Below are 24,029 nucleotides of genomic sequence, written 5' to 3'. Positions count from 1 at the left end.
TCGTATTTAACACTTTCTGAACAGGTTCCGGCACTCTTTTATATTTCTGCCATTAAATTCCATACTTCTTTAGAAATTACCGAGTTCATGTGCCTCCAGCTTCCTTAATAGAAGAGAAATTGACAGTATACAAATTGCGAATCTGTTCGCGAAGGCATTATTTTGAGGCCATCATTGTCTATACTAGCGCCTCATCCATTTTGCATGAAGCACACATTCCGTCTGTGTTCCCTGTTGGTGAAAAAAAAATCTCAGTTGTTCAAGTTGTTTCACAGCTAAGATACATTACAGGGAAGGATTTATTTGACATTGCTTTTTTTTCTGTAATTTGTTTGTGGACGTTTATGGGCTCTTTCTGCTATGCCGTGATCGGCCTCCGTAGAATTCCTAGCCAGTTACGTGAAGGATTGCTTGCAGCCGTCAAAATAGCGTCCAGCCGAAAATCAGGCCAGCCGAAAATCCGGCCCGAATTTCGTGCCAATTTCAGCCCGGTGAAAGAAGTCTAGATGCTTGCGAGTCAAGTGGCGTCAGCCAGTGCAGCGGCTTCCTTTGGGACTCATAAAAATCACGTGCAAATACCTGGAGGGCGCTGTTAGTTAAATCTTCAGAAAAAAATTCGGAATGGTGGGAGAGAGTTACTAGTTGGAAAATGAAACTTTCTCGATTCTATTAAGTCATAAAAGTGGTGACAATGAGTTAAAAATTTTGATGTTGTTCTTCTTAGTTTGACATACAAGCAAAATGGTTGAGGTAAGTCCTTTACCATAAAAAAATTGATAATTTTGTCATTATCGGCCTGTGACTGTCAGAAATGCTGTTGTGGCCGATCGACATCGAAGTGGCGCACTTCGACGTTTCCTTAGACATGCTTGTAGTTGCTTTCATGACTTTTCTCATGGAGTGTCGCCAAAAACCTCTTTCTTGAAAAATTTCAAATTCATTTGGCAAAATATTGGTACTGGTATCTTTATAATAATGCTGTTGAGCCCTTGTGAACAAGTTCAGTGTCTTGAAATTTTGTCCGAAATTAAAAAACGGCGGCGTCCGGAAATTGGGCAGAGGTTAACCTCAGTTGGGAGTGTTCCCTGGCGCACTTGAAGTTGAAGTTATACACATCTCAGCACATCCTATAGAAACATTCATGGAGTTTTTCAAAGTTCTAGTTAATAATTGGAGAGTTCCATTAATACTTACACTTACATAGCCAGCTACGCCTGCAATTTTTTTTGTAGGAAAGAGTTCCATATACCACGTGTACGGGCATCACTAATTTTCCCTTTGATCATGCTTTGACTAACCACGCTAACAGCTGTCAAAAATTGATAACGTCCTAAAAAGTGAAATTAACTAAATTCCAAAGTGTTTACTTAGAAAGCACTTAGGTTTTTTAGACAAGTCCCATTAATTAATAGGTTTGTACTCGAGCCCTCAAGTGTTCGGTCTATGAGTAGTATATCATGGAACTCTTTCTGAAAATTATTTTCTTGTACATGTATGATGATGTAGGCCTTGGCCCTGTTCATGCCATTTTTAAATTTTAAAAAGAGTTAATTTTGCACTTCAAGTTCAAAGAAAATGTAAAATCAGGCCCCAATCAAATTCCATTTGAACTTTGTAGCTGGGCCATAAACTCAATATAGGTCTATATGAATAGGAATATTGAGAGCTTGGTAAATTGTCACTCATTGTGAAATTTGATGTACAACATTGCCCTAGCGAGGCACTACAGGCAAAAAAATCAAACTGTGCCACAATATTAGGGCCATGCCACATTTTGGTGCATAAGCAATACTTTTTGTACTCCTATGTGTATATGTTACACCCCAACTATGGCATAAGGCCCAACTACAGTTGGGGCTGTCCCAACTATAGTTGGGACTTTTGCTAGAGTTGGGGCGTAACATATATATATATGTACCTAGATGTGATGCACAGACAAAGATGGAAGTACATGTGGATCTGTTATTCCCAACTGGGAAAGAATAAGCGTGATAAAAGTGTAGTTGAATAAAATTGTGAGAATGTTCATATTGCTTTCTCCTCCTCTGCCCCTTTCCTCTTGGAAGCAGTCAGTTTTTCACTCACTGTGTTCCTTTTCTCTAAGTTACAGTGTATGTGTACTTTAATCTCAATAAATGTTCATGATTGTTTGCCCGTGCCCTTTTGCTCATAAGGTGTCTCTTTCCAACCAAAGTTGGAACCTGGGTGGATAAAGTGTCGTTGACACAGTTGGGACAGTGGCATAGTTAGTGTATTAACCCTAACCCTCCTCAATCCTCCAACAGGTGAAGGATTCAGGAGGGTTAGGGTTAATCCATTGTGGACTTGTGCACCATCCATTGTGCATTGTGGACAGAGTTGTTCACTTCCGTGGCAGCATGCTGAAGACGACTCTCTGTTTGCTTGTGTCACTCAGTCGAGTCAGTTTTGTCACTTCCAAACAGTGGCATAACTGGGAGGGGGGATATTCCTGAGGGGCACCTGGGTTGCACCATGGATGAAGGAAAGGCCTCGGGGGTTGCACCTTTTTTTTTTCAATGGGGCCCTGAAAGCATAGACTGATGCTGAAAGCAAATTATCTACGGCTTATACATCAAGTGCTGTATTTTTCAACATTCATATGGAGGAGGGACGTACTACGGCTGGGGGCCATGTACCCTCCCTTGTGCCGTCCTTTACCCTTGTGTGCTTTCCGTTGCCCCTCCCCCTTGGTAGTTACGCCTCTGCTAAGTTCAACCATGTGTATCACTGTCGGAATGTAGCCTTCTTTCTTGTACACCAATGGCACTGATGTGTTTTTTCATCATTTAACACGACACATTGTGACCCACGAATTCTTTGACAGTGTGGACAACAGTCTGCCCAAAAGTGTCACAAAAGAATGCTTTTCAAACTCAAAGACAGCGTAATTTTTGTCGGACGCCCTAGAGCTCAAGCTTTGGTTAAAAATTTGAGATAAAAAAGTTGTAATCATATACTAATATATATACCAATCATACAATTATTGTATAATATTGTGTTCTGTCTTTCATAGGAGTTACGAAAATACTTCTCCAGATTGCTTCACATGTAAGTTGCTGTGTTGTGTACATTGTAACAACTTACATACATGTATTTGTACATACATGTAGGTATTGTTCCATGGTGGGGAAAAAACATGTTTGAATTCATGGCACAAGCATTTTTGCATGATGTTGTTATATGTAGTTATGTTTACCAGCACATTTGATGACATGAAGGACTGTTTCACATGTAAATGTAGCACATTTGTAAGTGCACTGTGGGGCTGTACTAGTGAAGTGACCGATCTTGATTTTTACGAATCATTTGCACATGAAAAAATACATAAAATTGGTGTCCATCAGTCAATCTACATAGAAATCCTGCTGTTTAGAGTTTAAACAAGGGAAAGAATAGAAAGCACGACAAGAACTCAAAAAGTTTCCTCGTTTCCTTTTCCATTAGGGTCGAAGGTCTGGAGGCAATTATTATAACCGACAGAGATGGAGTACCAGTCATTAAAGGTATGTAGCCTCGGTTTGAAACTATCTCCCCAAAGCCAAAAGTCCATTCAGTTCCTCCTTTGGGAACAGTAGGATTTGGGGTAAAGTATGTTGCCTAAGGACATAGGCACCGTGATCCAGTGTTGAACAGTGTAAGACCATGCCGATGTTGGATAGGATGCTGAGCAGATTGAACTTCAAACTTCAAAATCATAGACTGAAGAGTTGTTGCATCAAATCATTCTGAAATCACACAAGTCCCATCATTCATAGCATGTACACAGATGACGGTAAACAAGTAATTGCAATACAGTTAGGTGTTGTTAACCCCTTGACGACGGGAATTTGTTTCCGAAAGCCGACTCCAAGAATTCCAGTCTCGCTTGGCCACGAATGCCACCTGCCAAGCCGTAAATTCTCGGTTTGTGGCCCAGCCTGCTCTGCACGCTTTGATTTACACAGTGAAAAGGCTGATTGTTTGGTGGCATGCGGCTCTACTCACGCTTCCACATTCCCGTTGCCTCTTTTCAAAGTGGGGACTATTGTGAAGCTGGTGATTATGATGCAAATTCGGTCTTTTCATTTTTGGGCTACACACAAAGGCCAATCACCATATATACAAGAGCCAGGGTCTGCCTTCTTTCACCCTGTTCGCTCAAGCGTGGGCCGAGAATAATAGCTGAAAAGCGGGCTGCGAATCTCAATTTTTACGGCGGCTCTAGCCACGTCCCGGCGCGAAGGGGTTAAGGTACACGTAAAAATAATGGCTCACCAAAGGGACAAAGAAGTTAAACAATTCAAACACAGTGACACCCTTGCCGGTACATGCACCTATCACTTGAGGCTCAGAGAATTGGTGTGCAGTAAAGCTAGTCAGCACTTAGTCCCCCAATTTGTATGATATCCAGCAAGATTGATGGACTTACTAGATGTCACAGTTTTTTAAAATCAAATTGTGAACACTTGTCGTATACCACTCAAGCAACCACAATTAGAAGCCATAACTCAATTTACCAAAATTCATGCACTGACATGACGTAGTTATGGTGCCTCCACAGGAGGGGCATATCTTGGGATTAGCCTGTAACTAGCCTATGCTTTGCCTTGTATGACTGCAGTGACCTCTGAGGCTGTCCCCGAGCATGCGTTGAAGCCTGCCTTCCTAGCAACCTTTGCCATGGCAGCGGATCAAGCCAGTAAGCTGGGCTTGTCACACAACAAGAGCATCATCTGCATGTATGGCGCCTATCAAGTAGGTGAACGCTCTTTCAAGTCCAAACTATCCACAGTGTTTTAATCACTATGATGTGCATCTTTCGATTATAACTGATCAAAATATCCGTTGAAAGGGAGGAAAAAAGTATTTCTAAATTTTACACTTAATCATTTCGTGCTGGGGTGCTTTATACGCAAAAGACCGTACTTGGAACAAAAGACTGAGCTGCTGGGAATTGGCAACATTTTTTCAGTCATTCCGTCATTGTTTTGAATGATTGTACCACTGTTTGTGGCATTCAGCGCGAGCGGATTACCACCGGAACAAAAGCGCTCCAAGGAGGAGGGATACAATTCCGCTGCACGTTAATCTGGTCCGCATTTGAAAAGATGCCAGCAGCACTCCGGGCCACTTTCGGGAACAAAAGAAAATTACTTAACGCTGCACAATCTGGGCTCTCTTTACAAGGGCGTCAATAGATGTTGTCTGTCAGATTAGAGTAGCCATCAGACAGTCATTCAAGTGGGTGTAAACGTCCAGTAAATGAAGTTATGAGTTTTTGAAAATGGAAAATCTTTAAAATCCCCTGGGAGTACGTCATGCAACTTCAAATTAAACCCAGCAGCACATGGTTAATGGCATAAATGGCACCGTCTTGCAGTTTCTTTGCTGAGCTGAATTGCTCCTGTTTATGAACTTGTGCTTTTAGGCAGCTTTCTTTCATTAATCTGGGTGTACTGCTGTTCTAGATACTCCAAACCACTGTTGGCTGAAGAGAGATTGGGAAACAGTGGTTTTGTTCCTTCGCACCACCATCTTGGTTTGGGTTTACAATGCCCCTGACCATTTCTTTGGAGCCCATGTTGATTTACTGACTTTTATCATATTCAGGTGGTGCAGTTCAACGAACTTCCATTGGTCATCAGCCTAATTGCCAGTAGTACAGCAAACACAGGTAAGAAAATGTCGTTAGAGCTCTAACAGAGTCAGGGGTCATAACTCTAAACCTTCCAGATTCTCCAAAATCCACTGAGGAAGGTAGAGCCCAGCCACTGTTATTTTAGACAGGGCTTAATGCCCCTTGAGAGTTTCATTAAAAAGGGGGTTTCGTGCTCATGTCCAGTGGTGGATTTTAGAAATATTGGGAAGTTTTGAAAGGGCTGTGTTTATAATGCATAGATGCAGAAACCAACAGGATTTTTGCTTCACAGATGAATTACTCTGAAGTTACTTTTCAACTGTGAAACCTGTGAAGTCCACCATAATTTTACAGCTTTAAAGAAACACATTTGTTTTTCATTATTAAACTAACAACATCTGTGAAGGCCCCCACGGTCTCATCTTGTTTGAGTTGTCAGGGTCATCATTATCTTAAGTCCATGTTGAAATACTCGGTATTTATTACAATTCACCACACTTTTGAGTTTTTGAAGTAAAGAATGAAGGTATCCCCTGTTGCTTCTTTCTTTTTAACAGGTTTACTGTTGTGTATGGAGTCTGAATTGCAGGGAGTTTTACAAGAACTGAAGACAGCTATAGAAGTATGAGGCGGTCCATTTTGTATATTTTTTTTTTACTTACGTAGGTTAAGAGGGTATCAAGAGTTAGGGGTGATACTTTTTCTGACTCTTCCCACAAAGTCTGTAATCCCTTGCAGTACTTCTTGCTTAAAGACTTTGTCCCAATATTTGGATGGTTCTGCAAAGGTTGAAATGTTTTTCAGTGTGTCTGACTTGTATGCATATTCCGAAATTGCAACTGTTGGGATTTGGAGGCTGAGGTTTTAAGGCAAAGTAACTCGGCATTATACCAGGTGCCTTCCAAATCATGTGCTTGGGTCACGCAGCACCAACTTCCCATATTGAAAAAGTAAGCCAGCTGAGTCTTTACTGCTGGAAACATTAATATATGCGATATCAAAGAATGAAGTTGTAATTTTTTGAGAGAGTTGTGTGATGCTTGCTGTGAGACAGATGGGCCGAGGCTGGCTGCTTTGCCGGGCAGTCAAGGGGTGCATATCAACACGCAACATTTCACTGGGACACATCGTCTGTCGTAAGCACGCTACAAATTTGGATGGCTTAGACAGTCTCTTGTCAGACCGAGGTGGCCTGACATGCCTGTGATTTGTGAAGGGAAGCTTTGACTCATAAAAGTTAGTGTTGTCTTTATTTTGTTAATGACGGTAAACCTATTTCCCAAAAGCAAGCTTCAAATTTCAATCAAACATAGAGTTGTCACTCCTTATGAACAGTTACTTTATGTAGTGGGTGGTGTGTTAAGTGGTATCCAGCATGCGTGTACCATAGTGCTTGCACATCCCTTGGGAAAGATTATATAACTGGGCCATGTCAACAATGTGAGGAGGAAGAGCTTTTAATAGTCTTGGTTCAAGACGCTACCATCCGATATTTTTGTCACACATACAAGTATACACTTTTCAACTAAGGTAAAAAAACACAAAAACTAGGCATTGCGAGAAACTAGTGTTTGCAAAGAGTGTAGGCCTAACTGATATTTTGGAAAGAACAAGAAAAGGAAAACAAGATATGGCCAGGCAGAGTCTCCTGAGTTTAACCAGTGGGCACTGCAACAAAATGGGATTCAAAACGATGAGACAGAATTTTTAAACTGATAGTACTGCAGTCTCTACTGTTTTGTTCATTATAACATTCAATTCTTGTTCATTTGTGGGCAGGAGTGTGAAATATTGCTTCCCTTGGCAATGCTCATACATGTAAATGGCAACCTGATGGTCATTAGTGTGATCTTACAACACAGTGATTCCCTTGAAGTCTTTTCAAAATTACACAAACTTTGAAAACCAGTTTGTCACCAAAGGATTAGTTAAACCTGAATCTTGAGACCAAAGGATCACATTGATGGAATTAGACGACTGAAAAGAATGGAAAAAAGTGATATTTATTGTGCATGCCTGTATAAAAAGTAGGATTAATCTAAGCTTACCAGATCTTTTTGGTCATACAGTGCCCTGTCAATATAGCTATCTTTCTGATCAAAATAAAAAAAAAAATTAAAAAAACCCAGTAGTGATATATGTGTACTTTTTTTACCCCCAGTTAAGAACACACAAATTACATACACTATGAATTATTTCATGTGAAGATCCTGCAAACTATCACAGGCTGTCGAGAAATGGTCATATGCTCTGGCTATGCTTAACGGTGGCTGCACGCACATCGGATTGTGCACTGTCTTGAATGGAAGCCAAGACAACGTTGCTACTTTCTACAACCTGCCTCAAAGGACCTGGCCTGAAAAATCTGGTGTTTGTGACAATTGTCGTAACTGGAATTGCCAAGATCACTGTCCAACAAAGAGCTCTTTCAAGTCATTTGTTTTTGGCATCCATGGAACTTGTTGCCCGAAGTATGCCTCTTTTGTGTTATGATTTGCTCTGAAGGAAAAGTAACCTCAACTCTTTTTCAGAGCCTATGATTTTGTTCTCGTATATGAGGTGATCATCCCAGAACACATGTAGTTTACTGGTGAGTAAGGATTGCTGGCCAGCATGTAGTTCATGCCACAGTGGAACGGTACTTGGCGATACATTCCATCATGTTTATGTATTGACAAACAATGTAAGCCTCAGATCTCCGCTTGCCCACACCGACCCGTTCCTCATCTACCCCCAGCGGTCTGCTGACTGGCCTGCTGCTGTTGACGCTGCTGCAGGGACAGCTCCTCGTATGTCTTGACCAGCAGGCTCAGCCTGGGCCCCGTCTGCCAGCAGCTGCCATCTTCGTCCACCACACTGGCCTCTACGTTGATGGTGTGGGTGCCGACCACGGGCAGGGATAACAGGATCTGAATGCTGAAGTAGTCGTGGTGGGGCTCTGTGTACCATGTGCCCTCACTGGTACCGCTGTCGGACTGAGCAGAGAAATGTAATCCAAATTACCCGTCAAGAAGTCCTGCTGTAAGTTATTGGATGTAGGAAATCTTCACTGAGCAATCTCTAGTACAAATTCACAAGTTTGCAGGACTTCTAGTTGGGAATGTATTTTTATGGTATCACGATTTCACCGTTACAGTAATTATGACTGGTGAAATTCTCAACTTATGCTTTAAGTTCACTACAGTGAAAGCAACAGAGTCAGATTTTGTAAACTCGTACTATCTTCACATTTGGGTCGTGAGCAACATTCAGCTGGGGAAATCAAATACATGAAATCAGACAGCACTTAACCCAATGATCATTATAGAGAAAGCTTTCCATTGCTGGCCAGTTTCTGTACCATGCAGAGCTTGGGCCTGGCCCTTTGCATCCCTTCAGCTTACCTCGCTGGATTTCCCAAGACCTGTTGTCTTAGCAGTAGTGCAGGATGAAGTAACGGCCAGCTTCACCTTGCTGACCTTCCGGAACAGGCCTGGAGAATTCAGAACAAGATCAGAAGTTATTGGATAAGAAAAAATATCACTCACATCAGTTACCTCAACAAAAATGGATTCAGGAGTTTAAAACGACAACAACGTGACAGAATGTCTCCTTTGCACTGATTTGAAAACGGTACCCAGTGGTTTTTTGGCTCCAATTCTACGCAAACTCAGTCTGAAATTAGCTGTGTCAACTTTATACAGGCCAAATGGCATTCACTCCCCCTGAACTATGAACATTTCTTTTGGCTCTTGCAGGCAGGCAACAACAGTGCCCTCAGTAGTTATAAGGATAGCACACGCAGCCTATGAAAAATAATTAAAACAATGCCATATTCTCACCTGGCTTGCTACCGTGCTGTATAACGCCCTCAACCTTCATCGCCAAATGCGTGTCAGTAGACAATGACACAGGTTCATTTGGATTTCGTGCAGTTGGTGATAGAGCCAGCTGGGGAAAAAAAAACAACCACAAAGCAAATGGTACAGAACAATCCCAAAATGCACTACGGTAGAATAATCCTCAACCTTCATCGCCAAATGCGTGTCAGTAGACAATGACACAGGTTCATTTGGATTTCGTGCAGTTGGTGACAGAGCCAGCTGGGGAAAAAAAAACAACCACAAAGCAAATGGTACAGAACAATCCCAAAATGCACTACGGTAGAATAATCCTCAACCTTCATCGCCAAATGCGTGTCAGTAGACAATGACACAGGTTCATTTGGATTTCGTGCAGTTGGTGACAGAGCCAGCTGGGGAAAAAAAAACAATCACAAAGCAAATGGTACAGAACAATCCCAAAATGCACTACGGTAGAATAATCCATTTGTATTATCAACTACCAAATTAATCCAACAACTTTGAAATCCTACATTTTGTTTGCTTCATTTTCTTTGACATGACTAACAGCTAGGTAATTAACCACTACCAGCCGGGGACTCCGAAATCGGAGCCGTATGGTTTATATGTGTGGCCGGGGTCTCCGAACTCGGACAAAGGAAACAGGGCCCTGTAACAAAAGACCGTACTCCGAACAAAAGACCAGGCTGCTGGGCATGACCGGCATTTTTCACTCTCAAAAGTGGTGATAATCCAGCATTATTTTGAAACCGTATACCAGGGTTTGGGGTATTTAGAGCAAGCGGATTACCACCGGGGACAAAAGCTCTCCACCACCGCAGCGATGAGCCACACAGCACCGCTGCATGCTAATCTGGCCCCTATTGAAAAGAGGTCAGCAGTGCACTGAGCCAGGTTCGTGAACAAAAGACAGTTGTATAACACTGCACAATCTGGGCTCTGTTTACAAGGCTGCAGGCCTGGCTGAAATACTCGGGCATCAATGAAGGTCACCTGTCAACTTAGAGTAGTGCCTAAAGATTACTCCGTGCGGCTATAAACGACTGTTAAATGGAATGATGAATTGTTGAAGGATTTTGAAAACGGAAAAAATGATAGTCATGCCGGCCCAGCATCCTCAACGTTGAAAAATGCCCCGGCACGAAGTGGTTAAGTCAGAAAAACAGCTGAGTGAAGTGGCAAATCGACTCGGCTCAACTGAGTTCTGTGGAAGCAAGGTCAGAAATGCGTGTTCTTATGTATGTTGTTTAAAATCTAATCAAGGAATAATCTCTTGGCTTAGTCGGGGCACTTTCAGTCATCTGAGATTGTTCACTTGTTACCGCATACACCGTGAGTAAGCACGAGGGTAGTAACAGAACTCGCTGTTCAGAACTACCACAGGGTTGAAAATGGCTGAACACCACCTGTCAACCATTCCAAACACCAAACAAAGGTCAATCTAGGAGTTGCTGATCTGGACTCGATGAGCACAAATGCACGATTTCTGTTGCCTACCTTGATGCTGGTCGACTGTAATGCCTGGAAGAAGTAACGTGGAAAACCAAATGGTAATCTCATCATTCCTGCACACGCCTCAGTCAGGCAGTTGACATGCTATAAGACAGACAGAGACCGGCATTACGAGTTATCAATTGCTAGTTTTTGCTACACCACATATTTTTTGGCAACTGTAGCTCAAATATGATGCACTCTGAGGGCGAACATCTCCAATGATTCAGTGCATAGTTGCACGCTTGCATATGGGCCCAAGTTTGCTAGAAACCTAAAATCCACAACTGCACTGGTATCCAACGGCAAAGTGTTTATTTTCAACAGGCAAGGAGCCACGAGTAAAGTTTTATATTCCTCATCTTACCAAATCTTCCTGCCCCCCTCCCCTGAGCCCGGGGGGATTTTGAAGGATCTGGGCTAGGGCTCAACTATACCTGATGAGAAATGGACTGTCCGTCCGTCTGCACCAAGACGTTCTGCAGATCTTTCAAGATGGTGTTTGTCATCTGCAGTTGCTTCTTGGCCTGCTGCTTGTTGGTGCCCGTGGAGCCTTCCACTGCGTTGCAGCTGCCCAGAAGATTCCACTGCTTGTTCCCACTGCGCAAAACCAAATAAATCTGGTCTTAACAATGCGAGTCTGACAACTTGTTAACTTGTACTCCGGCATTACAGTCAAGACCATCAGATGACCAGACCCAAGTCCAGACATGAGACCATTCACAAGATCAGTCATGAGACCATGTATCAAGTAAGAAAGGATTCATGCTTTTACCGCTGTGCGGCGTTACTTGCTTTGCGCCCTCTTGTGTCCACTTATTACTGTGAGTTCAGAAATCCTAACTTGACGAATCTGCCAACCGTTTGTACACAGCAAATGGGCCCATCTACCAAAGGTGGTAGCAGCCAATCAAATTGCCAGACTCGTTTTGGCACCGCTCACACCTGCATTATAATAAATGCGTCTACAAGTCTGACTACTTTGATTGGTGGAAATTCCAAGTCTGACTACTTTGATTGGTGGAAATCCCATATACACTCTGCAAGATCATGTCACATATGCAATTATGAACAACTACATATTACCGATGGGGGGGGTCCGATTGGCTTACCCATCAAGTCAGACAGACTGGTGACATGACACACGTTGTACAATATAGGCTATCAAATGAGGGCGCCCTATAAGGATTATGCGAGCTGCCGAGTGCAACGACTGTGTACTGTATACAAACTGAAGGGATAGCTGACTGGGAAGAACAACTTAAGTCCGACTTGATTCATGTCTACTTCTCACTCGAATAGCTTGTGGCTTGAATTCAAAGGTCTTGATTACAATGCTGTGGTACACTTTCATTGATTCCACAAAAAGTTGAGTTTGCTACATACAATATGGAAGGAAATAAATCTACACACATAGCGAACTACATTTCCGGTGTGAAAATCTGCAGACATAAGTGAGTTTGAAAAAGTTCAAAACTATAGTTCAACTCACTGCATTAGGTGAGCGGATACCTTGAAACCAGACACAACAGCTCATATTAATACTCTTGAATTTTTCTGTTTTAAATCAATTTCTTCTAGACTACAACAACTTTACAGAAGGTCAAGAATTACTGTAAGCCTTCAATGTGACCACTCCATCAAGAGATTTGCTAAACAAAATTACAAGACATAAAAATGGTGTGCCAACAAGAGTAAACAATGCACAGGTCTCAAAAAGGATAACACTTCAAACAAGACTTCAAGAGTTGACTGCACATACAGTACTCATCTTGCTGAATGACAACTTACTCCAGTAATGAAACGTAATACAAATGTAATATGAAAGCTCATCTACCCATTTTGAGTCAACAAATAAATGTTTTCTCACCTGTATGCTGGATTATTGAGGACGAGGCAGTCAATTGCATGACCCAGCAGCAAACACTGTTGTTGAATTCTTTACAAACAGTTAAAAGTAAAGGTCTGTAATTAAATACTTGACACATCATGCCAGCACCAAGCTGGCAAGAGATTGCTGGCCAGTCAGATGGTTGCGCACACTAAAATCCCCACGAATGGCAAACTAACCAACCAGGAACTCATTTCACAAACCATTCTTAGTACATGATATATTGTGGGTTTAGTCCTTAAAGAGCTAGGCTTTTATGGATCATCTCGCAGCCAGGGGTGGGGTATGCCCCCTCCCATCTCCGCCGTCCTAATCTTTCAAATATGAACGAACCTATGTATGCAGTGTGGCCCCACCCAAGGGACATGATCGTACTGTAAATTACATTCCATTTCTTGTTCCTGCACGAAATGGATTGTCACCCAACCATTCCCTTGACAAGGATACAATTTGATCTTGCTGAGTGAGTCGGGGTCAGCATCGAATGATGTCTGGTACAACCGAGCGTAACGGACACTCAACTGCTGGACCTGTGCGGCACACTGCTGCATCTATGATGTAATAGGGGAAAAAATCAAGAAATAAACAGCTGAAAACGTCTAAAGTGTGTACAGAACAGCACTATACAGAACATCTGTTTTTCCACCTGATTTTTTTCAATTAACTACTGCAAGTACCAGCAGTTTTTCATTTCATTTTTTACTGCAGATTTCAAAACCTGCAATAAAATCACTTTCAAATATATTATCATTAAGTTGTTAAAATCTCAAAAAGTAAAATACTTATACAGCAGACCCAGCAAGTTGTGGAGTCCACATAAACAATAACTTTTACATGGAAGTTAAAGCCCTCCTTTACAAAGGACTAGGAGTTACATTACCTCGGTTGCCATGTGCCCGCATCTTAGAAGCTCCTGGCCCATCGTCAAGGCAACAGCAGGAGCAATAGCAGGAGGCGGGCAGGTCCGGATGGTCGCTAGGCAGGACAGGAGGAGAAGGCAGCAATGCAACATGTCAGCCCTCAGCCTCATGAAGTCACAGTGGAACAGGAGAGGGTGGGAAGGGGTTGACGCTGCCTACAAGCAGAATATTTCAAAAAACATTTGACTGGACCCCACAAAATGGCCACCTGCATCAGAAAGAACTGAGCTCTATGGTTGGATGTATCACATAGTTTGGCATCCTGACAGAGATGAGCATTATGTAGGTGACATATTCTATTAGGGTTCCTGACTGTTAATTTACAGGGTCAAGATTAGTTTTTAAAAGGCCTTAACTCAAAAGTAGCTCTGGCGACACCCAACCCTTTTTTGTTAGCATGGGTGACTCTGTGCAGTGACTGTGATTTAAGGTGCCCAGCTGGCACCCTATGGTGAAAATTTTGTGGGGTGTTGTTGGGTTCTTGGTGTGTCCCTACAAATAGTTTGGGTCCCCACAAAAACTATCGTACATGATGTATGTGGTTCCCGTGACAACAGTGTGGGCTACTCAAGAAAACCATGGAAAGACACTGAATGCAAGCATCTTGGAAACTGAGGTTCAGCCCCGAGTCCCTAAAACTTTAAGCTATAAAATTCACCCCTCCAAAAAATCATCCCTCCTGCATGAAGCATAACGTCTATTCCTTTCACTTGAACTCTCATGGATTATGAAGCCCCATAGGATCTGCCTTACTGAATCCTGCAAAATCCTCCAAAAGCCCCTAATTGATTTTGTGAGAGTGTGCCTCTGCTCACAATGACCTTGAGATTCGACAGTCCCTTCTCGTAGTGCTGCAAGGCCTTGGACAGACAAGGCATGAGATTGTTTGGCTTCTCAGTGATCGCTGCCAGGCAGGTCTCACCAAGGCAGAATTGCTCCAAGCCACACAGCCAGTAGTAATAGTGCTCCGAGGCAACCTGGGACACAAAGGGACAATATAACAGGTCTGCAAAGTATGGAAATTGTAGCATAGATATAAAAATGAAAGTCTGCTCAAGCTTTCATAAATGAAGAAAGAAGACAAATTCCGAGATATCAATACTTCTACCAACATCCTTTGCTCATAAACAATCTAAGTTTGGTTTGTTCTACTTTGGTTGGGGGTACCTGGGCAGCAGTATGGGTTGAATCTCCAAAGATGACTTTGGGGATCGTAGAGAAAGAATGGATGCCTTTGTTGGGTTTGGCTTGGCTGGTCATGCTTGGGAAGACGGGGCACGTAGTCCGTTCCAGCCATGTTTAGTTCAGTTTGGTTTAAAGGCGATGATAGATTTAGGATTTGTTGGGTGGAGTTGAAGTTGGTCTGGTGGAACTGGATTGGATAGCTGCCTGGGAAGGGGCTTCTTGGAATCAACTAGGGGGAATATTGATGTGCAGCCAGATGGGTGAGCCTTCTTTTTGATTGAACATATAACTGTCTTACAACTACCTGTGTTGCTAGCTTGGCGAAGATTTCTGCCGCTGTTTCATGGCAATTCTGAGAAAGACGAATTTAAGATGAATCCAGAAATCAGAGAGGCTGAAATTTTTTTACAAAAAGAAATTTACCAAGGTAAAATATTTAACCTTTACTAACTCCTTAGGCATTCTGCTTATAAGGAACCTTCCCAAAGCATCAAAATATTCAACAATGCTCAAAAGCTATTGCCACGTTCCTTTGGGAATGGAACAGAACTCGGACATCCAAAATCTCAGGTAATAGAGAATGGGCTGGACTTTCATCTGTCCTGAAAACTTTCAATAAACATCTGATGAAAAACTTAAGAGACACAAGTGAAGGTCTGCATTCCTATTCTACAGTCCTAACCTTTTCTTACATATGACTCCAGCAAAAATCTACTGCAACCCAATCCGAGTTGGTGAGCCAGGTAAGAGCATGGTTTGGCATAAGGTAAATTTCTTTGATACGCCTTAGCAACTCCCTACAAATGCAGTCATTGAAGATGTGTGGAATGCTCTTGTCTGGTCTGGTCTATTTTATGGTTGAGAGGCAGGAAAGAGCCAACTTTTACTCTCCAGACACACACTGGGCAGTGGATACTCACTAGTCTCGTTGCTTGGTGTGCAATGCGGTATGCTGGCCATGGGTAACGCTGTACAAGCTCCTGGATATTTTGACTGACGCTGGGGCACAATCGTCCCTTCCTGTCAGCCAACAGGAGCAGCATGGCCAAGCCAACCTGAACAGAGTGTGCGGAGAGAGCGAAAATCATGGAATCATTCAATTAATGCACATGTAACACAAAGTAGGCAATACTGATTTTCCTCAGAATGTGCACAATTGTAGCACCTTCCACTAGTGCAGGAATCCAGGGCATTCATGTCTGTATTCTCTCTGTTGATTGGTCGAGTGCATGAGCACAGGGTCCATTTATAGTAACTCAACGACTTTGGCTAAAGGACATCGGCAAAGTTGTTTCTAAAAATATTCCACCAGACAGTTTTAATTTCATTTACAAAAACTTTTGTCCAACGTCAAAATGCAAATGATTTTAAAATCCGTCTTGAAATTCTTCAAAGTCCCACTTGGGATACTGCCCGTTTCTGAACTAAAGCTGTCGTCATGGGAACAGCCCGTGAAAACCTAGGGTGTACTCCACTCGTGTAGCTATTTCCCACTGGATATGAAGACAAAGACCGCATTGATACCATTTGTATGCATGGTATGCAGCTCGGCTGGTCCCTCATGGGACAAGGCAGGACCACAAGCAGGGTATTCAGTCCTTGTGACAGACTCCTTCCCAATGAATGCAAGAGACTTACCAGCATGTTGTGTCTCACATTGCTCTCCTCGCTGTGAGATTGCTCCAGCTTGAGGGCATCGGTATACAGCTCCTGCAGGATTGGTAAATGACTGGTGAAGAGATCCTCTGGTCTCGATTCGCCGAGGGACACAAGACAACGGCACAACGCCAAACCACCCTCGCCTATAAGAAAAGTCAATGTGGAGATGTTGTATGACCTAAGTACGGTGCATAGATGTTAAACTTCTTTATGAATTTTTACCTCATATTTCAATGTTTTCATTTCCAAAGAGAAAATTGAACTATCCTAAGAAATTACATCAACAACACACTACTAGAAGCAAATACTGTTTGGAAAAACCGTAGAACGTATGAAGCTGAAGATTTTCATCGATTTGAAGAATATCATCAAAGGTTCCCATTTATGTGAATATGCAATAAAATAGTTTTCCTTACTTCTGTTTATGATTTTTTGATGGGTGTACTTACAAACTAACTTCTCATCACAACTAAACTTAAATCCTAGACTGGTCGCTTAGGTGATATTTTCATTAAATTCACATAATTTTCAGTAAATTCCTTACTAGATGTTGGAGTTGATGTACTTCTCATTTGAATAAATTGCAATATTTTTTGAAAAAGCTGAAACCTTGAAAAAATATTTTTATATTTCTCTCAGACAGGACCTGGAGCGCACTAAACAAGGCACTTGGGTTTCAAATGCTGTTCTATGGTCAGGTGAAAAACTAGCCTGTTGACTTGTTAAAATATTTATTGAAAATCTGCATGCCACAGCATCTGACCTGTAGTGGATTTCAGTGACATTGTCAGTGTGTTGACCAATGCTGGAAGGGCCTCTGGGCACTTCTCACTCAAATCTCGGATACAACCAAGCACGACCTGGACAAGACAAATAACATCAAACCATCATTCCCTTGATATCGTGGAGAACTTATCAACTCTATATCAAAGCATCTCTAAGAGTTTGAATCTCTTAGCCTCTAGTAATCTGTACATATACAAATCAAGCAATAAAACTATAAAAATTCTTATGAGTATTTTCCATTTATATACTTTGAGGGCTTCTGTTGCAGATTTCGTCTCCTCTGCCAAACACTGTATGACTATATTCTGAGCTGCAAATGCTATAGGCATGTATGATAAGGCTGGCGAATCTCCAGTGTCATGGACACCAGAGCCCACATTTTGCCATTTGGCCAGGAGGGTTCTTATCTGGATAGCCGTGGCTGCCACCTTCACGTCCCAGTGTTGACTCAGTGTGCTACAGAGGGTGGCGATAGGCTCCACTAGGAGTTGAAAGAAAGATAATTTTCATGAAGGTATACACATAGGCCTATGTGAAAGGTGAAAAGAAAAAAGATTTACTCATAAAGAGAAGCATTTAAGGAGAGCTGAAGGCCTCAAATTCAAATTTACTTTACAAAGGATCATTCAAAGTGATCTTGACACAGAGTACAGGGACACGAGAAGTTTTCAAAACGATGTAACATTTCCCTTGTGACTTTCTCTCCAAAACAGTCTTGACAAGAAATAGCCCTCCTGATTATATGGTACATGGGATCCACAACGATGCCCCCAAGTACAGTTGATTACCAATAAAAGGGTTCTTGGCATTCATTTACAGAGCTATCAAGCAGGAAACACTGCTCGGCAGATTTTTCTGCATTGTAAACTGGACACGTGCCAAGGCACCACTCGTGTAATTTGCGGAGTATAGTTCCTGGTCAGGCAATATACTCTGAAAATTGCTTGTTGAATTGCTTATAAATTATTGGTTGAATTCAAATAGTTCAATTATAAAACCCTGAGAGGGTTGTTTTTTACTTTACATTTTGGACAGAGGTGTGTGTTATAAAACACACGTGGCATAAGTTGGTCTCTCATGCATATCCATGCCCCCTCCTTGGGACTGTGAGCGAAAGAAGAGGGTCTACTAGGACCTTCCTCTGGTCACTAAATGTCCCTTGGGGCACATAGATATGCACTGGTAACCTCACTGCCAGTTCATGTGCAAAACTGACCCCCTAAGCTCTTTATTTTTCACTCTGTTCACTCACATTGCTCCTGCACCAGCAACGCCGGCGTCCCGAACAGAATGGCCAGGATTCGCAGTCGGTTGGCCAGCAGGCCGGGCGACTCGCAGCCCTGGCACTGCCCGGTTAGAGAGGCCAGGTTTTCGCTGGTCCACATGTGAGGGGCCTTCCGGGCAAGGAGGCATAAGTCCTGTACACAGGTCATCTGAACAGCCGTGCGGGGGTCGTGGCACAGATAGCCAAGGAGCAGGCTCACCTGCATGAAGTCAGAAGGGAATCGCTGACAACCTCATACACAAACTATATTTGCGTGTTGGTGGAATTCAAAAATTTAAATAGACATTTGTATTATTAAAATAAAGTTGTACAAAAGTACTTTCAGTTATGCATGAGCTGATTTTGTATTGATTGATTATTACATCTTTCTTAATAAATACATTTCCCTACAAGATTCAATATTGGAGACTGACTACTATAAATAAATTGATGGAAAGTTAAAAACTTCAATAGATGTATGACATATATTCATTTAATCATATTGACAAGCACATGTGAAAAGTTGTTTGATAAAGTTTAAAAAAAAAACAGCCCTTACCAGAAATAATCCTTAGAAATCAAGCAAAAGCACAGCTTTGTTGGATCTTACCAGCAGATTCCCTACATGGAATCCAGCAAGGGCTCACATACAGGCCGCTGCAGACCCTACTCGTACCTGTGCCTCCATCTGATTGGCCGTGAAACATACCTGATCAGGAATATGAACCAATGAGGCGGCGGCTAGCTGCGATAAGGTGTGCAACGTGACAGTCAGGAAGCTCTTGGCTGGGTAGGAAGGCAGGAGATCCAGACAGAGCTGTCGGGCGAAGGCAGCGGACGGAGTGTCGTGGTGCATGTGCTTGAAGATCGGGATGAGCTTGAGTTTGATCTCGGTGGGGGTGGACAGGCCCTGGATCAGCTCGGCCAGCTTGTGACAGATCCCCGACGCAAACGTTCTTTGAGAAAAATGGTACAAAGGAGCCTCAGCAGAGGGGCATGGAGTCAAGCAGGAGTCTCTTTGATGGGTCGGCAAAAGTCCATCTAATTAGGGAAATTTGTCTACTGAATCTGAACTCCTGAAAATGAGCGTTAAAAAAATTTAATCTAAAGGAAAACAGGCCATCAAATGCCAAGAGTGGTCAATGTTCAGCTTTGATACACATTCAACTCTCACTATAGCAGGGTTGATGAGTCTGGCCACACTGCTTCATTATAAAAAGACTGGAAAAACTGATAAAAACAAAAAATTCAAGAGACTTGAGACTTCAGAATTTCAGTATAAGAGAGCTCTTTATATGGAGACCTTAACTGTATATCCATCTTTTAGGGCAACATGAAACGGTCGATCCAGGTCTTTTCTTTCAAAGAATTTCCAGAATTGTTTTTTTTTCCTTTACCTCTGATGTTTTCTACAAAGTTTAATTTGGGGTCCATGTTTCCTCCTCACACTCTCAGAACATGCTGTCTTCATTTTCTCTTGAATTTAGTCTCCTCATCAAGTCGAAGTTACATATGTCTCATCCTGACATAATTCCACTTTCCCACGAGCAGTCTTAAAAAGATGTTTCGCTGAATGGCGCATAAAAACGGATTTTAAAATAAGCCCGTCATGCACAGTAGTTGATGACAATTGAAGTAAAACCTTTCTTCTGAATTTCTAAGTGACATATGAAATTTCTTGAACATACACGGAATGTGTGAGCAAGGCTGGTACCTTGATTCTGCTGAGAAGCATGAGGCAGCATAGATGGCTGATTCCAGCTCCACCCTGTCGTGGGAATCTAGACCATTGTGAATGCTGTGGTGTATGTTCTTCTTCTCAGCAATGATACCCGCAATACTGCCCAAGACCCTGAGGACAAACGCAAGAAAATCTCACAGTTCATGAACGTTTTCAAGTTTAACACTCAAAAAATGCAATTTGTAAAATGAGCAGTGTGTAAAGATGAAGACAACAATTAAAGTCTACACTTTATACAAGATTTGGAAAATAGAGGAAACAATATTACAAAATTCCTAATAACAAAATATGGAGTTATAGAATCCAAGCTCTCATGTTCCACAGCACAAAGTATTAACTTTGGTACAACTAACCTGAGGGTTATTGCCCTTGCAACTGGATCATTGCTATGGATGACGAAGAAGATGCGGCGGATAAACTCGTCCACATTGAGTATCTTGTCCAGATGGCGTCGGCTCTGCTGAGCAACCTTCACCACGCACAGACGAAGGAAGTTACTCCTACATCCAGGAAACAATCATGAAATGAAGGCCATGAGTCAACTGAGAACCATCGAGAACCTACAAGCATCTCACTATTCTCACGCTTGCCACAGAGCAATATATCATCACATCCAGCAGCTCACAACTTCCATCAGTATCTGCCGAGTGTGTGCGTGAGGACTGCCTTGTGGATTAAGAGCGCATAAAGTACACAGCACTCCAGGAGAGTACCTGGATTTTAACCGATTCCTGTGGTGTTAACATAAACAAAAAAGGCAGCTGCAATACATTTCCAGTAACATAAGAATCATCAAGAATATATGTTTGTCGAAACGGACTGAAAAGCCAATTTCAGTGATTTAAAACTGCAAAATGTAAAGCAGTTGATAAACGATGCTTAGATAATTTCAAAACCAATCGTCCAGTCACTGAGCAACATCAGATGTAGCGTCCAGCTTTGTACTCATGCCTACCACAAATACTTTCGCAAGTCCAGCCACAAATAAGAACGTTCTGTCACTAGCAACGTTTGTTATCATCAACCCCAAAAGCAGTGACGCCAGTTTCATCAGTTCGTGCAATAGTCATTACCAGTGTTTTAGCCACAGCTCTCGGGTTCAAATTGGCTGTGCCGACCAGCACGGATTTTCCAAAAAATGAACTGAAATATTACTGAAAATGTACCATTCAATCATATTTTAAGCATCAGGAAGCGTTGAGAATGTCTATCTAGCATTGTTACGAGACCTGAATGTGAAATTATGGGATATTATGTAGCCTGCCCCGGCCCTAGGCAGCATGGACATGTTTGTAGTCTTGGCTCAAGACCAGCTGAACAGCGGTATCAATAGAGGGCACAAATCCAGTCCAGCGAGCCGCGAGAGCTCTGCTCACTGCGCTTGTTACGCTTCGCAATCCAAAAATTTACCTGGCATTAAAATATTCCTATCTAGTTAGAACACCAGTCATTACAATCAGCAAAAAGCAGCGGCAAGAGCAGCATCATTCGAAGCATTTTGAGACAGACCAGCAACGTGAGCATCTGCAGAAGTACTGGCGGTAACTTTGGCAGTAACGGTAGGCAAAGTTAGCAGAAGCAACCTCCTATCCGGCAGTACATGTCAGCAGCAACAGCAACCACATGCGAAGACAGCAGCAGAGGAGAGGAGACAACTGCTTACCCATCCCTGAAGACGTCAGCAAGCTTCAGGAAGGCAGAATTGATGAGGATTGGGAACGGGTACTTCTCAAAGAGTTGGGGGAAGCGCACTATGGCTTCGCACTGCTCGCCGACTTTCAGAGAACGCAGACCTGAAATAGAAGAGATGAAACGTATCCTTCAACAAATCTGGTCTCCTTTCACAATGGATAACAGGAAAGGACAGAAGTGGGACCTTCTGCATAAAGAAAACATTTGAAAGTCATACCCATAGCCGGACAACATGCATTTAGGATCTAGATTAACAACTCTTGCATGGCGATAGCAACTGACACAATAATGCAAGTACTTTTACACCAACGCAGTTCCTCTCATTTTCTTGGCACATTTGTCCCATAATGATGCAACAAATGTGGTCTTCCAATTCCAATTCATACGCAAACACTAGTATGCTACAGTATCACTCACCTGCCAAAACTTGGGGAGATGCAGGGAATTTTCCTCCATTTCAGAAAAAGAAAAAAGAAAAACACCCGATGCATCCCACAACGGCCTGCTCTTACAACAATCATTAGAACAGTAAGACTTCATGTGTTTCCAACTTACCTTTGTCCAGCTCCAACAATGCCGTATTAGCATCTTGCTCTTGTTCTCCATATCCGGCATCACTGGGCATTGCGGACAGCCTCATGATCACATCCAAACCACACTGGCCTCAAAAAGAAAATAACTTTTGAGCAGTCGGGCAGTGGATAATGAGAGCAGCCATCACATCAACATAGGCCTACATGTTTTGCATTCCAGTTTGGGTACCAAACCAAGCCATGGCTGCTGCCAGGATCTTTATCCAGTGGGAGGAAGAAAACACTTGCCCTCCCACAGCAAACTGACACTATCAACATTACGAATGTGGACATGGTGGACAGGGGGAAATAGGTATTTTCAGGCAAACTGGTGGTTTTTAAGCCAATCATGCAACCTGATTTCCATGCATATGATCTTGCTAGGCAATGTTGGTTCCCTGTGAAGGAATGCGCACACAGCCCATGGAGTTGAGGCTGCAAATGATGCGATGCATCATACGTCAATGGACTGGTCACCGTCCCTAAGTTCGGAGGAACTGAGATGGGACAGGAACCGGTCTTCCGTTCAACGGACATGCGTCACACTCACAGTATGCAACTCAAATGTGCATAGGCCCCTATCATTTGTTGAAGAGAGACAAGATCCATATAAAAAGGTCTGAATTTTGCCAAAAAATGCTCGTTGTCAGTCCAAAAACCATCATGACTGCATGTTGTTAAAAACTTATTAGGGCCTATTTACTTAGTGTGGATGGCTTTTGGGGGAAAGTTTTTTTGGGGGAAAGATTTGATTGAGAAAGTGCATTTTTCGGAAGAACAAATTGGCACATTCAAGCAATACAAATCTGGAACTGTGAGTGTGACTGTGTACCTATCCCCACCAGCCTAGGTCTAGCATGTCTAACGCAGTTTGGCGATCATGGCGATGGCATGATGAGTCCATGACCATGACAGTGAGCCTAACTTTACCTCCCAGTCCTACACGAAGTCTGACTCGTGTTAGATGTACCAACATGAATACTAGTGTGATGGAAAAGTTACATGAACCACGTTAGTATGTATGTAACATGCCTACCTTGTGCCAGACTACTCCACAGAACGACAGGCTAGGTTTACATTTACAGTCACGTTCTCGCTTTTCCCTCTTACAACGTTTGCCGCCCTCTATAGTTGTATTAATAGAAGTTGGCGCCACCAAGGGCTTAAAAAAACCATTCAAAAAAAATTGTCAATAATAAATACAAACTTTTGCAAATAATTTTCATTAAGATGTTGAGATAAATATCAATTGTTTATTATGAACATGTTTTTCATTTAATGTTTTATTTTTAAATCAAAACTTCAATTTTTAATTTACGGGAACGAGGATAGTTTTCCCGCAACGTCA

The 24,029-nt window shown here is 42.4% G+C and overlaps 2 protein-coding genes across 7 annotated transcripts; one reads left to right on the top strand and one right to left on the bottom strand.

Moving 5' to 3' along the window:
- Nucleotides 1-575: 575 nt before the first annotated feature.
- lamtor3 (late endosomal/lysosomal adaptor, MAPK and MTOR activator 3) lies at nt 576-7,855 on the top strand. Its single transcript, XM_022248103.2, has 6 exons — nt 576-750; nt 3,035-3,069; nt 3,466-3,524; nt 4,622-4,755; nt 5,611-5,674; nt 6,196-7,855. Exons 1-6 carry the CDS (start codon nt 742-744, stop codon nt 6,264-6,266), a joined length of 372 nt encoding a protein of 123 aa, XP_022103795.1. The 5' UTR covers nt 576-741; the 3' UTR covers nt 6,267-7,855.
- On the bottom strand, nt 7,080-23,799 carry ints7 (integrator complex subunit 7). 6 transcript variants are annotated; one of them, XM_087139984.1, is made up of 21 exons: nt 23,718-23,799; nt 22,665-22,772; nt 22,081-22,210; nt 20,771-20,917; nt 20,391-20,528; nt 19,386-19,632; nt 18,665-18,896; nt 17,661-17,893; nt 17,390-17,486; nt 16,606-16,769; nt 15,888-16,022; nt 15,272-15,319; nt 14,598-14,759; nt 13,743-13,937; nt 13,310-13,413; nt 12,842-12,910; nt 11,409-11,571; nt 10,978-11,076; nt 9,460-9,568; nt 9,022-9,110; nt 7,080-8,613 (listed from the first exon to the last, which is right to left on the bottom strand). In XM_087139984.1, exons 2-21 carry the CDS (start codon nt 22,747-22,749, stop codon nt 8,362-8,364), a joined length of 2,898 nt encoding a protein of 965 aa, XP_086996110.1. In that variant the 5' UTR covers nt 22,750-22,772; nt 23,718-23,799; the 3' UTR covers nt 7,080-8,361. The 6 variants fall into 6 exon arrangements, with proteins under 6 accessions (XP_086996110.1, XP_086996124.1, XP_086996102.1 ...); XM_087139998.1 differs by having other exon boundaries at nt 22,665-22,767; nt 23,718-23,765; XM_087139976.1 differs by lacking the exon at nt 23,718-23,799 and adding an exon at nt 23,612-23,698.
- Nucleotides 23,800-24,029: the final 230 nt, after the last annotated feature.

This window comes from Acanthaster planci, linkage group LG01 (assembly GCF_054643075.1).
Source record: "Acanthaster planci isolate LZ-2023a linkage group LG01, COTS_SCS, whole genome shotgun sequence".
Lineage (NCBI taxonomy): Eukaryota > Metazoa > Echinodermata > Asteroidea > Valvatida > Acanthasteridae > Acanthaster > Acanthaster planci.
The sequence above is the reverse complement of the archived record's forward strand: the minus strand, read 5'-3'. Positions and strand labels throughout refer to the sequence as shown.